At 30.2% G+C, this 15,079-nt stretch overlaps 1 protein-coding gene across 1 annotated transcript in view; it reads left to right on the top strand.

The window, feature by feature from the left end:
- LOC111635611 (calpain-9-like) overlaps positions 1-15,079 on the top strand; it is a 60,198-nt gene that overhangs the window by 17,484 nt on the left and 27,635 nt on the right. Inside the window, exons 2-5 of the mRNA XM_023380624.1 lie at positions 8,254-8,519; positions 11,332-11,401; positions 14,170-14,422; positions 14,520-14,694. Coding sequence (XP_023236392.1) covers positions 8,277-8,519; positions 11,332-11,401; positions 14,170-14,422; positions 14,520-14,694 — 741 coding nt within the window. The 5' untranslated portion in view covers positions 8,254-8,276. The remainder of the gene's footprint in view (positions 1-8,253; positions 8,520-11,331; positions 11,402-14,169; positions 14,423-14,519; positions 14,695-15,079) is intronic.

The raw sequence follows: 15,079 nt of genomic DNA, 5'->3' as shown, positions 1-15,079 counted from the left end.
AGTTACTCAACTCCTAGAAATCCTAGCTGGATATATATACAGTATTGTTTTGTTTTTGAGTTAGTCTTCCCTTTGGTACTTTAGGATCCCGCTACTGAACTTCTACAGTTTAACTCACATTCTAATTATTAGTAGATTAGCATTTGATATATTTTAAATAATTATTTAAGCCATTCTGTACTATACGTTCTAATAAATTTTTGAAATGCAGTTCTGAGTATCGACTAATATTCATAATTAAAAAAGTATATTTAATTCAACGGTAATATTTTCAAAATTATTTCAAAAAAGGCGTAATGAATAGCCTACTCTTTAATTGATTTTTTAGAAAGAATATCTACAGTATATATTCTATATTAAAAATACAAAAACAATCTTACCTAAGATAATTACATGCAAATATTCGGGCTACGATTCCCACATGAAATCAATTTTAACCATCTGACCTACTTTTTCTATTTTTACATGCGCTAATGATGTAGATTTTCTTTTTGATTATATAGAATAAAGAATAAATAATAACAGTAGGTAATAATGTCGTAGGTAGCGGTCATGGGTCCATACATCTACTGTTATCAATTGCAGTTGTTATTTAAATCTGTATAAAATATCTTTAAAAAATTGTTACTTTAATACGAGTATTATAGGTTTTGTTTAAAATATTTATATTAGTATATTAGTATTTATTAATATAAACGAAAATTTTGAAACGTTTGATCTTCTTTAATTAAATTTTGATTTTAAAGTATTTAAAAATTTAATATAAAAAGAATATTAGGCCTAATTAAATTAATAACCAATTAAGTAAGTCTATAGTTCTTAATTATAATTCTCAGAAGTCTACTGACTTACCTGGTAAGGGTGGAATGACCAATTGACCATCAAGCTTTGTAATGTCTTTGCTAGAAAAAAAGTTATGTAATTGGATATATGATGTTTGATATTACTGATAGAAATTATCCATTGTATTTAACTTTAATTGGACTAAGTTATTATCTAGATAATAGTCACTAGGATGTATACTTCGCAATGGCATTACTTATTAAAATAACATAGCATCAATTGTACTTTATAATTGTATCAATAATAGGTCTACTGTAAGTGTTGAAATTAAATAAAAATCAAACATAGATTAGACCGTTTCTATGATGTTATAAGAAATTTATTAAACTAAGTTTGATTTCTTGAGCGGGATTAAAAAAAAATTATATAATAATAATTTGAGTTATTTTTTTACGCTTGACAGAATTTTATACTATATAAACTTTTAAATGTCTATTGTTCGTCACCATTATGTAAAAAAAAAAAAAAACTACAGTTAGTAAGAACTTATGACGCATTCATCAAATTACTTGTCTATTGAAATGAAAACAAAAGGTTAACGCTTTTTTAGTCGATAACATCGCTAGTCCATTAAAAAAGTTAGGCTATGTGTCATTAGCAAAAAATTTATAGGTTAACATATAATTCAAGAAAATATCAGCATTTCGGCAATAATAGCAAAATATAGAAAAAATAAATTCTTTTTTCATTTATTTTGCTTTATCTTTTCGAAATTTTTTTGATACTTTTTTTAATTTTCTGCTCTTTCTGCCATAAAGACCTAAGAGACGTCCCGATTTCGGGCCTCAAATCCCCGTATCCCGAAAAGATTTCGGGATTTTTGAATGTTCCGGTTTATCAAAACTAATAAAAAAAGTTCTGGAAATTGTAGTTAGTTTTTCCCTTGTTTTGCTATTAATAATTAATTATTAAATAATCTAAATACCTAAAACTTTAGTTCGTCCTGTGCGATATTTATTGTTCTTTTAAACTACCATTCATTACATCGTCGCGTCAGTGAAGCCCTATAGGATTTTTATCCTGGCTGAAAGTGCTTTTAAAACTGACCTTTTAAAAATTTTCGTTAAAACCTCCTCCGAGCTGGAGGACGAATCTGGCAACTTTATTGACGGTCTTTTATTTCTCATTGGCTTTCATTTAAAAGGGCCAATATATCCAGGACAGACCATTCCCCGAAAAATTCCTAGAGTTTCTGTCCAGATTCGATCCCCAGCTTCCCAGAGCGATAAGCTGACGCTGCCTCGGCTGGCCATCGTCATTTATTTGTTCTCGAATACGGGAGTCCGTAGATTTTACTTTTTATAATAAATGTAATATAATAGAAACACGAATATGCATTTATTAAATTAAATGTGCATAACTATGAATGAATAAATAATTATAAATTAGAATTAGATAGAAATTATAGAATTAATCAATTTTTAGAAAATTATGTTACAAAGATTAATATTGTACAAAGACAAAAAATTTCTTCCTCGATCTTATTCAGATTATACGGAGCCTAAATATTTTTAATAAACGTTTATATATTTTTAATAAAGGTTATTCTGCAACGATTATATTCTTAAAAATGCGTGAATGCAACTATTAAAAATAATTTTAAAATAAGTCGCTTGAAAAAATGAAAAATGCAACTATCGATTCGGACTAGCTAAATAACTTCTTTCTTAAGACAGATTTTTAAAGATCACAACAGTAATTTTAAAATTATCTTTTAATATTAAAATTTTAAAAGAAAGATATTTGCTCTTTTTATATTTTCCTATATAGAATCGTGGCATTATAAACAAATTGATCATGCATAGAATCATTTCTCAGGAATTTCTCTCAAAATGCATTCCAAGTAATAACATGAAACTAAACATTTATTCCGTCTTTCAAAAAAATAGATAATTTTAACTATTACAAATATAAATTCGAATAGCATTGCGGTAAAGACGTCAACCTGCCTCGAAGGATGTAGATTTGGGATCTGTTCGGATTTAGATCCTTCAGAGAGAAATTTTTAGAAGTTATTTAGCCAGATATATCAGGTCCTATCTTTCATTGTCGTTTTCATTGCTATCCTGGTCGAACTTACGATAGGTTTGTTATAAAGACCCTTTCAATGCCCATAGAGCGGAAAATATTTAAAAAAAAATAGATGACGACATGAAAGTGGAGGGCGTTCCTAACAATAGGATCTGAGTTAGCACTCATGATCAATGCTTTTCTGTCCTGGATTCTTAACGCATACAAGAAGAGGTAAGAAACGAAATGCAGTGTTTTATATTTTATACATTAACGAGACCAAAGATTTGATTATACAAAATGCCATACAACAGACATTTTTCCAAAATAGATATTTCGGATTTAAATACAGTAGAGCGTCGATTTTCCGAATCAATTGGGGACTGGGGTTGTCCGGATAACTGATATTTCGGATAACTGATTTACGTACGAAAAAATAGTTTAACGTATCCGATTTCGAAATTTTTCTCCGTTGCGTGTCGCTTCGCGTTGAATTTTCGTCATGTTAAGCCTAACGAAGACTATTGTATCGTTAAAAATTATTTTTTTTATTTTGTACAAACAAAATAAATATATTGAAAAATATAAAAACAATAAAAAATTATACTTCAGATGTTAATTTAGTATCAAAAACGTAAAATATTTGAGTAGCCCAAGACAGCCAAAGATTGAAGCGCCACAGCACTGGCAAAAATTTAAATTTGCCGACAGGAATTCTTTCGGATGATTGACGTTTCGGATGATTGACTTTCGGATAATCGACGCTCCACTGTATTTATAAAAATTATTCGGAAAAATATTAGTTATTTTATTATAATGTAACTGACTTGTAAGAAAACTAATCTGTAATGATATTCTTTTTCTTCATTTAATTCTTCCATATATATATTCTTTTTCGCCCTGTGAACTAAGAGAGTCGTCTTCTACAAGCCCATCGTGGATTCGGCCAGGCTTGCAATGAGGCAGCCGAATGGGAGGAACGGGGCTCAGCTTATCCCAGATAGACCTGCAAAATTCCGGACAATCGAAAAAAACCTGGGTTTTTTCGACTGCCCAGAATCGATTTCAGGGTCTTCAGAGTGGTAGTGGTGCCTTAACCGTCTCGGCCATGCTGCCGACCAGCTCCGATTTCGTTGTGAAAGATCCGATTCCAATCCAATTTTTGTAATTTTTTAAAGTGATTCTGACCATAAGTTATTTACAATCACTAATCATAATGAATACTTCGATTAATAAGCAAGATTGTTAATATTAATTTAGAAAAAATTGACCATCATCATTTTGTTTAAATTACTTTCCTTTAATAACTTCCTTAAATTCATATTATAAACGTACATGTTCTATTAGTTAAGAACCAATTCAGTTTGAAGCATTTTCGATTTTATTAATTTTTACTTTTCTGGCCCTGTTATATATAAAACAGAGAGAGAGTATGGCAAGCGGTCAAAAAATTGACCCCCCCCCGAGATTTTTACATTTTTGGATTCAGTGTACCTTGAAACGCCGAGAAAAATAAATAAATAAATAAATAAATAAAATAAAAAATAAATAAAAATTGTTTAATACCCTCAAAGAGGGTATTAAACAATTTTTATTTATTTTTTATTTTATTTATTTATTTATTTATTTATTTTTCTCGGCGTTTCAAGGTACACTGAATCCAAAAATGTAAAAANGTAAACACTACTTTTTAATTCTGATTTCTACTGTTTTGCTGTGATTTACAAGCAAAAAAGTTTTTATTTGTTGACAGCAATTAAAGTATCAGAGCCAAATTAGTGTCTTCATTCAAGTGTCAAATTTTTGCTTTTGGTTTATGAATGAAGTCTACCTATTAGGTTTACTTTTAGGTGTTTAAGATACACTATTCGTGAAATTTAATAACTTGTATTTGTATCTCAACTTTCACTTTAAGTTTTATTATTATTAATATTTCTTTTCAGGAATAATAAAATTTATTGTTATTAAAGTAATGTTCTACTGTGATCAAAAGGTATTGGGAATGGTTCAATTAAACTGCATGCATGCAAGAGGGTGCTATATCATTTTTTTGTCATTTGGTACAATTTTCATTGATATCCAGCAACAATCTGTATATCATTCTGTTTTTGTTTGCAAATAAATGCTTGTTTTGTGTGCAAAGAATTTTTGTGCTGGGAGTTTTTCAAAATGTCAAGTGTAATTGAGCAGAGAACATGCATTAAATTTTATTTTTTTAACAGAATTACTGCCACAAAAATGTTGGAAATGTTGCAAAAAGCCTTTGGTGACAATAGTCTATCAAAAACAAGAGTTTGAGTGATACAAGATGTTCAAGGAAGGCAAAGAATGCATGTAAGATGAACTCTTAGATGCATTCTTCATGCTCTGGTAGACCATCCACTTCAACTGATGAACAACACAGTTGGTCAGATATAAACATCCCTACAAACCATCTCGTATTATTAATTTTAATATGAGATGGTGCCTATTGTCTCCTTCTTGTGTCAAATTCATTTGTAATTTAGATTTATTTATTCCAAATTATAGCCGAATAATTTACGGCAGTTGTTGGTCAGTTGGTCAGAGATTTGGTGCTCAATGATTGTCATTTAACAACTAGGGATATTATTGAACATGTTCCAGTATCATGTTAATATTCTCAAGCAATGTTAAAAGATTATATGGGCTTGTGGCTTCTTAAGCCTTCTTGAAAATGTTAAATTTTTTCCAAAAACAACTTGTTCAAGTGACCAAGGAAATGCTTTCTCAACACAAATCATTCTTAAAATGCATCATTATGAGTGATGAAATATGGATCTTTGTTTTTGACACTGAAACAGCTCAACAATCATGTGAATGGCTCTTGAAAGGTGAAGCAAGACTGAAAAGACCACACCAAAGTCAGTCAAAAATCAAGGTCATGTTGACTGTTTTCTTTGATTGTTGTGGTGTTGTGCATCATGAATTCCTTCTGACTGGCCAAACTGTCAACAAAGAATATTATTTGAGCATGTTGCATTGTTTGTGTGAAGAAATTCGTAGAAAACAACTTGATTTGTGCTGAGAAAACATGGATTTTGCATCTTTTTAATAAAACCCAAAAGCTTAATTAAAAATATAAAAAATAATAATAAAATATTATAACAGATGGCACCACATACGAAGTTTTAAATGTCGGAAAAGTTAGGTAACTCGTTGTGGGATTTATCATTATTATTATTATTATTGTTGTTGTTGTTAATTACTGTATTATTCTACATCGAATGTTTCAGAAGAAAGCCACATTTTAAACCGTTTTAACATATCAATATTAACTAAATCTTTTATTCAATAATTCATTCAGCTGAACTCAGTAAATTCACTGTTGAATTAATAGCGTTTGAAATTAATTCGGATCAGGCAACCAGAACTTCGAAAATTCGAAACAAAAATCAAAACTTAAATACTAATGATGATGTAAAATTCAAAAGCACTGTACAAAGTGATTATTTTCTCAAATTTTGAACTTTTAAAATCCTGTTTTAAGTAAATAGACAAATGCATTCTAATGGATTTAGAAAAAAGTCATATGTACAGTACTATATATCAAATATAATTTTATTGACGTAATTCCGCGCGTCGCAATCACTAAGATTTATTAGTGTTATTTACATGTATATAATTAATTGTCATTTATCGTTTACATCTTATCTGACAACCTCATTTATTGAATGATATGAGTTTTTCTAAAAAATAAAAAATGTAGTTTGATAAGAATTCGTTTCCTTTTTATTTTATGAATTATCCTATATACGATTAGGCAAATAATGAAACCGAAAGTACATTTTTACAAAAAAAGAGTAATTTTTATCTATATTTCAATAAAATTTTTTCTTTTATTTATTCATCCTCAATAATTTATGTATCGAAATTATTTTTATCAGCAAAAAATAAAAGAGCTACCTAATAAGAAATTTTACATCCTTTTCATAAAAGAAATATAACGTGAATTGTTTTCTGGATGCAAAATTTCTAATAATGAAATTACTCAAAAAAAAACATGAAAATAATATTTGATTTAAAAAAAATAATAATAAAGCGAAAATTCTTAGAGAGTTTTTCTATTTTCTACCGTAAAAAATTTCCTGTATAAAAATTCTAGTCAATCTTAAAGTACAGACAAATATTAACAACTTTCCTAATAATATTTCTTTTTAATCAATGATATTTTCAAATATAAAATTGTCCTGAATTTTTTTAAAATATGTATCGATCAAACAATCTAATATCTAAAGACTATTAAGAATTTTGAATTAACCAATTCCTATTTCTTATAATATTCGTTTCTTGAGGTTTGCTTAACTTCGGGTATTACTAAAAGGATCTCATTACGGAAAAATAATGTTTCTATCTCACTAATCAGGCAGGCGCATGACTAAATCGATAAAAATACCAGTTGCTTTTTTTTAACTTATCCATCCTATGGCAAATAAGAGGACCTTTCTAGCAAGCCCATTAGGGGTTGGTTCGGCCAGGCTCAAAATGGAGTAGCCGGACGGCTCTCCCTCGGAAAAATTTCTGGAATTTTTCGATCTGTCCTGGCTCCTCCCAGAGCGGTAGGTTACCTCTTAACTGCTCGGTCATCTGACAATCCATACCTATCTGCTAGGAGACTGGGATTTAATTCCGGCTCGGCTCAAAAATTCTGAGATGTGCTGACCAGGTTATCCCAATTGTAAACCCAACCGATGGGCATAAAAAGTCCTCTTGGTGTCTGAGAAGAGAAAGGAGTGTAAAAATCTTCGCTATTAAAACGACTCAATAATTTTACATAGATTTGTAAAATTATATGACACAACTTTACATTATTTTGATGTAAAAACATTTTTGTTATATTGTAAATCAGAAGAAATTGTGATAAATATATTTAATTAATTTATTTATATAAAATAATAATAATTTGATATATCGCTCTTAAAATGTAGGTTGCTTTTAGATGATAAACAATTTCGTTAAGGATAGAAGTCATCATGATATAGCTGTACTTCTGTAGCGCTTTTAGATGTCTGGAAAAAATTATAATCTGTATGACAGATTATAATTTTGTATAGTAATTTGACCGAGAATACTGTAAACATATTGTTTTTATTATCAGTTACTTTAAATTTGTTCATTTTGTGTTTCTTAGGGATATTTTCATATTGGTAATTATCATTATTATAATTTCTTCATTCGTTTATAATCAATGATGTAGTCTACTGAATAAAATTAGCTGTCTCAAGTTAGTTTCTATTTATCGTTTACATGTTTTGATTCTGATCATAATTAAACTAAAATATTTTTCAATTACAAACATCCATATTCTAGCTAACTAACAATAAATTATTGCATGTAAAATTATTAACATATTTTAAATTATATAAATTTATCGAAATTTAGGTCGAATTGAATCGAGAAAAGTGATGGGTCAACCGCTTCGGGACAAATCTGAGAATCACTCAGTTCTATCTCAAGCCAAATCCACAACTACAGCTAGTTTTACGGTAGCAAATGGAGAGACGATAAAATATGGATATAATTATTTACGAAGACTTTGCAGAGAGAGAGGGCTTTTATTTGAAGATCCGGATTTTCCTCCAACACCTAGAATGCTATTTGGAAAGAACAAAAAAAGTTATACGTATATATCATGGTTACGTCCCTTTGTAAGTAGACTTTACTTATTTAGTTAATTATATATATTATTGCGTTATATATATTCTCGACTTGTATAATTTATTGGATTGCAATTTGAAAAAATTGTAGACCTATAAATTCCCATTGCCGGGCGTCCGTCCGTCCGTATGTCTGTCTTTCCTTAATCTTGAGAACAGAGTTAGATGAAAGCCGAGACCAGATACGGAGAGCTCAGGGATAGGAGGTCCCGATCACCCGATTAACTGTCCGATGCCAACCGAAAGTCACGTTATTTCAATTCAAAACTTTTCCCCTGAAAGGAGTTAGCTAGATGACTGGCACGACTCGATTGCTAAACGAAAAGTATGATGTACTGTACAGTGACAATATAATACTAATTTCAGGTGGAGAGCATATATTTTAAATGAAATAAATTAAAAAATATATAATTAAAAATTCCAGCTTGGCATTGTGTCGATGTCACAATAAATAATTGCTCGTTTTATAGATGTTTGTATCATTTTAAAAAATTCATGATAATGGTCTATGGGATTCAAAATTGTGAGTTTAGTGGTCTATGAGGTCAGAAAGGTTGGTGACCGTTGACATACATGACCGGACCGGCATGACTGTTGTTATCAGGAAAAGTACAGTGACTCTACTAATTTCAGATCAAGAATATATATTTTAAATTAAATAAATTAAGAATATAATTAAACATTGCAGCCTGGCATCACAATAATTTTTGCTCGTTTGTATTAATTCGTTATTATCATAATATTTATTGATATATTTATTTATATTTTTTGTTAAATCATTTCTGCACTGCCGGCATCAAGAGGGTTTTTTAAATAATCACACTAATTATAGATTTGGTCAGAACCACAATGGGGTGGCTAGACGATGGGGGATGGGATCTGATTTATTCGGGACAGGCGGGCCCTGACAAATTGCTGAGATTTCTCAGGTTCTGACAAACTTGGATATCCTAGAGAGGCAGGCTGACGCCTTTACCATCTCGGCCATATGGCCGTCTATTATCTTTACCTGAAATTCTCTGGTTTATGAAAAATCCTATTATACAGGGTGGGAAAGAAAGTCACTTAACAGGAGTGTTAAGTGACTTTCTTTCCTAAAATATAGAATGTACCCAAAGGATGTACAGTATATTGAGCACATCATGTAGGCCTAACGTGCGTAACTCTGTAACCGTTTGAGGTAGGTCAATAAAATTTTTCAGGAATCAATACCATGTGAAATTCTGACTCTAAATGATTTTTCACATGACCCCACCTTCCCATTTAGTTTCAGAGTTGCATTCAATATGGCAGTCATCAAGATGTCGGCCGTACGCGTAACACACATCAATCTGTTTCCTCCTGAGTTCCTGAATGAGCGAATTAACTGAGTACATCGTATGTTCTGTAGCAAGGGTGTTAAGTGACTTTTTTCCTACTCAATATCTATAACTCACTGCAAAATTAGTTATGAAATCCTAAACAGAGTAGGCTACTTCACTGATAAACAAAATATTAGCATTCTCATCCATATCCGTAGATATTGTACAAGAATTTTATTATAAATAATTAAAATTTATTAAATACTTTCCCTATGGAATTAAATATACGCTCATCCCATTCGTGATTGTTATAAACGTTAAGAAAACTGAACTCGTTTGCATTTGAAATGAAACTCGTTTAATTAATAATTAGTATTTAAGGTATTTAATAAAATACGCTACTTAAGTATGGTTTACCAAAAAATAAAAAAATAGAAAAAATGGCTCAATCAGTGTAATAGGCGTCTCCATGTATCCCGCGTTTCTTTATGCAGCGCTCGAGAAGCTTTTTACAGCGAACACGCTGAAACCAAGATCCTATACCATGTATCAATATTTTTGTTTTAAGTCTACTGAAAAAGTCATCCCAAAAAATTTCCTAAAATTTCTGTTGGTCGATGAAAAATTCACATCTGGAAACTATGGGAAAATACTGGAAATTCTCAACATCGTTCTGCCTAAGGCGCTAGATTACCTAGGATATCTAGCGCCTTAGTTCTGCCTGAACTTGCCACGTGACGTCATGAAATAGCTAGATGTTGGGTGCGCGGGACTCTCATTGGACAGAAGTTCATTTTGCTTTCTTGTAGTGTGATTTGTGATTCAATTTCACGCCGAATGTCGAAACAAGCGATTAGGATTTTTATCGCCACTTTAATTAATAAAAAATCGACAAGTGGTGATTTTGACGCTATGCAGAGCACTTCTGCTGTTCAACAAGCTCAGGAAAATGAGCTACTCCCTATATAAGATGACATTCTGTTATTATGATTCATTGTGATAATTAAAACTTTATGACACTCCCATCCTCCATATATATATTATATATTTATTTATTTATTTATTTTATGAATTATGATCTATTTCAAAAAATTGTATCCACCAAGGTTGACAAGACAGAAGGGAAGCCAGGGCTTGTACAGGAATCAGCTTGAATCTACAGAATAAAATTTTAATTATACTAGAAAGCGGAAAGCAAATATTAGAAATTGATTTTAATACTAGAACATCAATTTATATAATTTCAAATGTGTAAAAGAAGAAAAAGAAATGTAATATACCAAGAGCACTTCTAGCAGTGATAACTCCACACAGCCATAAATACAGAATGTAAAATTAGCAGGGATTTACAGTTTAAAATAGCATAATGTATTAAAATTTTTTGCAGAAAGTATGATATATTTTAATAATTATTTGTCATTATATGTTATATTATTAATAATTCAATCATATTATTAAGAGATAAAATTATATGCATTGATAGACTAATTATTTATTTTCAGGAACTTTGTGGCCATCCGAAATTTATTTCTGATGGAGCATCTCGCTTTGAAATTGAACAAGGAGATTTAGGTATTTAAGAATTTTTAGCATTCTTAAAAACTTTCAGAACAATAGATACATAGTCCCATTGATTGGAATAGTATCTTGATGGATGCTTGTATCAAGATACAAATTCAGTTGACATTTAGATCTATTTTACTTGAATCAGTCCATTTTCTTACCAATCTGATATCAATAACTTAGATATACTTTAAGTAAACTCTGAGAAAACTGTTTAATGATTCTAAAATCTAAGTTAATATGGATTACTAAAGTTTTTGATAAATGAGTGAGTTGGATATGGCATAGGTTAATTTCTGTAAATGCATTCATCAACTAACAGTATCAGTAAACGCTACTTTTTAATTCTGATTTCTACTGTTTTGCTGTGATTTACAAGCAAAAAAGTTTTTATTTGTTGACAGCAATTAAAGTATCAGAGCCAAATTAGTGTCTTCATTCAAGTGTCAAATTTTTGCTTTTGGTTTATGAATGAAGGTTTACTATTAGGTTTACTTTTATGCATTTAAGATACGCTATTTGTGAAATTTAATAACTTGTATTTGTATCTCAACTTTCACTCTAAGTTTTATTATTATTAATAAATATTTCTTTTCAGGAATAATAAAATTTATTGTTATTAAAGTAATGTTCTACTGTGATCAAAAGGTATTGGGAATGGTTCAATTAAACTGCATGCATGCAAGAGGGTGCTATATCATTTTTTTGTCATTTGGTACAATTTTCATTGATATCCAGCAACAATCTGTATATCATTGTCTGTTTTTGTTTGCAAATAAATGCTTGTTTTGTGTGCAAAGAATTTTTGTGCTGGGAGTTTTTCAAAATGTCAAGTGTAATTGAGCAGAGAACATGCATTAAATTTTGTTTTTTCAACAGAATTACTGCCACAAAAATGTTGGAAATGTTGCAANCAAATGTACTACTGTGATCAAAAGGTATTGGGAATGGTTCAATTAAACTGCATGCATGCAAGAGGGTGCTATATCATTTTTTTGTCATTTGGTACAATTTTCATTGATATCCAGCAACAATCTGTATATCATTCTGTTTTTGTTTGCAAATAAATGCTTGTTTTGTGTGCAAAGAATTTTTGTGCTGGGAGTTTTTCAAAATGTCAAGTGTAATTGAGCAGAGAACATGCATTAAATTTTGTTTTTTTAACAGAATTACTGCTACAAAAATGTTGGAAATGTTGCAAAAAGCCTTTGGTGACAATAGTCTATCAAAAACAAGAGTTTGAGCGATACAAGATGTTCAAGGAAGGCAAAGAATGCATGTAAGATGAACTCTTAGATGCATTCTTCATACTCTGGTAGACCATCCACTTCAACTGATGAACAACACAGTTGGTCAGATATAAACATCCCTACAAACCATCTCGTATTATTAATTTTAATGTGAGATGGTGCCTATTGTCTTCTTCTTGTGTCAAATTCATTTGTAATTTAGATTTATTTATTCCAAATTATAGCCTGATAATTTACGGCAGTTGTTGGTCAGTTGGTCAAAGATTTGGTGCTCAATGATTGTCATTTAACAACTGGGGATATTATTGAACATGTTCCAGTATCATGTTAATTTTCTCAAGCAGTGTTAAAAGATTATTTGGGCTTGTGGCTTCTTAAGCCTTCTTGAAAATGTTGAATTTTTTTCAAAAACAACTTGTTCAAGTGACCAAGGAAATGCTTTCTCAACACAAATCATTCTTAAAATGCATCATTATGAGTGATGAAATATGGATCTTTGTTTTTGACACCGAAACAGCTCAACAATCATGTGAATGGCTCTTGAAAGGTGAAGCAAGACTGAAAAGACCACACCAAAGTCAGTCAAAAATCAAGGTCATGTTGACTGTTTTCTTTGATTGTTGTGGTGTTGAGCATCATGAATTCCTTCTGACTGGCCAAACTGTCAACAAAGAATATTATTTGAGCATGTTGCATTGTTTGTGTGAAGAAATTCGTAGAAAACAACTTGATTTGTGCTGAGAAAACATGGATTTTGCATCATGATAATGCACCTGCTCACAATGCTCATTTCCACAATGGAGCTTGTGGAACACTATTTGTTGAATTTTTGGACAAAAATTCAACAAATATTGTTCCACAAGCTCCATATTCACCAGATATGGCATCATGTGACTTTTTCTTGTTTCCTCAACTAAAATTTTTACTTTGTAGTCATCATTTTGAATTAAATAATGTCAAAAACAGAATTCATTGAAAGTCCTGAAGGGGTTTCACAAAAATGAGTTTAAAACATGTTTTGAGGATTGGAAGAACATTTGCATAAGTGCATTGCAGTGGGAGGGGATTACTTTGAAAGAGAAGAAATAAATTTTGATGAATAAATTCAAATCTTGCATTTTATTGAACCATTCTCAATGCTTGTTAATTATATGGATATTTTTCTTAATTAAATGTATTTTATNATGTGACTTTTTCTTGTTTCCTCAACTAAAATTTTTACTTTGTAGTCACTATTTTGAGTTAAATGATGTCAAAAACAGAATTCATTGAAAGTCCTGAAGGGGTTTCATGAAAATGACTTTAAAACATGTTTTGAGGATTGGAAAAACATTTGCATAAGTGCATTGCAGTGGGAGGGGATTACTTTGAAGGGGAAGAAATAAATTTTGATGAATAAATTCAAATCTTGCATTTTATTGAAACGTTCTCAATGCTTGTTAATCATATGGATATTTTTCTTAATTAAATGTATTTTATTCATTACAAAATTGTAAAATAAAAATATATTTGATACTTTTATTTTAGGTGATTGTTGGTTAGTTGCAGCTATTTCTTGTCTTACCTTAACACCAAGGTTTTTAGAACGTGTTGCTCCATCTGACCAAAATTTTGGTTCTGGTTATTGTGGAATTTTTCGATTTAGATTTTGGAGGTTTGGTGAATGGATTGAAGTCATAGTAGATGATCGTTTACCAACATTTAGAGGTCGTTTACTCTTTCTTCATTCTTCTGATCCTGAAGAATTCTGGGCAGCATTATTAGAAAAAGCTTATGCAAAGTATTAATTTATTTTATATTAAATTTCTATTAGATGGATGAGGTGTACAATTATAATATTTTATATAACATAATTTATATTTATTGCTTTTGATTAGATTTTATGGAGGATATGATAATCTTCATTATAGTCATACAGGCCAAGTGTTACAAGATTTAACAGGTGGTATTGCTCAAAGTTTTCATCTGTCAGAACATGATCCTCATGTTGTATTTCAAATGATTAGCAGTGCTGTTACAAAATCTACATTACTGGCAGCTAGTATATTGTTAGTAAGTTCTACTTGTTTCATAAATAATCAACGGAATACAAATATTTTTTAATGATTTTTTTTATTAGATAGTAATTTTATAATTTTTTTATAATTACAATTTATTATATATATCTAGCATAAATATAAATGATTATCATATATTCATGCATGTTATTCAAGGATTGTGTGTTTAAAGACAATTTGAAAGGGATGTCGATTTTGTGATAGAGTGAGTTATTTGCAGTGTACAATTTGTAAAATTTATAGAGTAAGATGATTACTTGGTTTATGTACAGTAAGCTTACAACAGTGCTTCGTTTTACTATTAGAGATGAGCACAACCAAATAGGCCATCTGCCAGAACTATATAAATAGTGTTATAGTAGCATCACTGTCATTTTAGT

The sequence above is a fragment of the Centruroides sculpturatus genome, unplaced genomic scaffold (assembly GCF_000671375.1).
Source record: "Centruroides sculpturatus isolate CEXI.00-Female unplaced genomic scaffold, Cexi_2.0 scaffold37, whole genome shotgun sequence".
Lineage (NCBI taxonomy): Eukaryota > Metazoa > Arthropoda > Arachnida > Scorpiones > Buthidae > Centruroides > Centruroides sculpturatus.
Note: the sequence above shows the minus strand (reverse complement) of the source record. Positions and strands in the feature narration are given on the sequence as shown.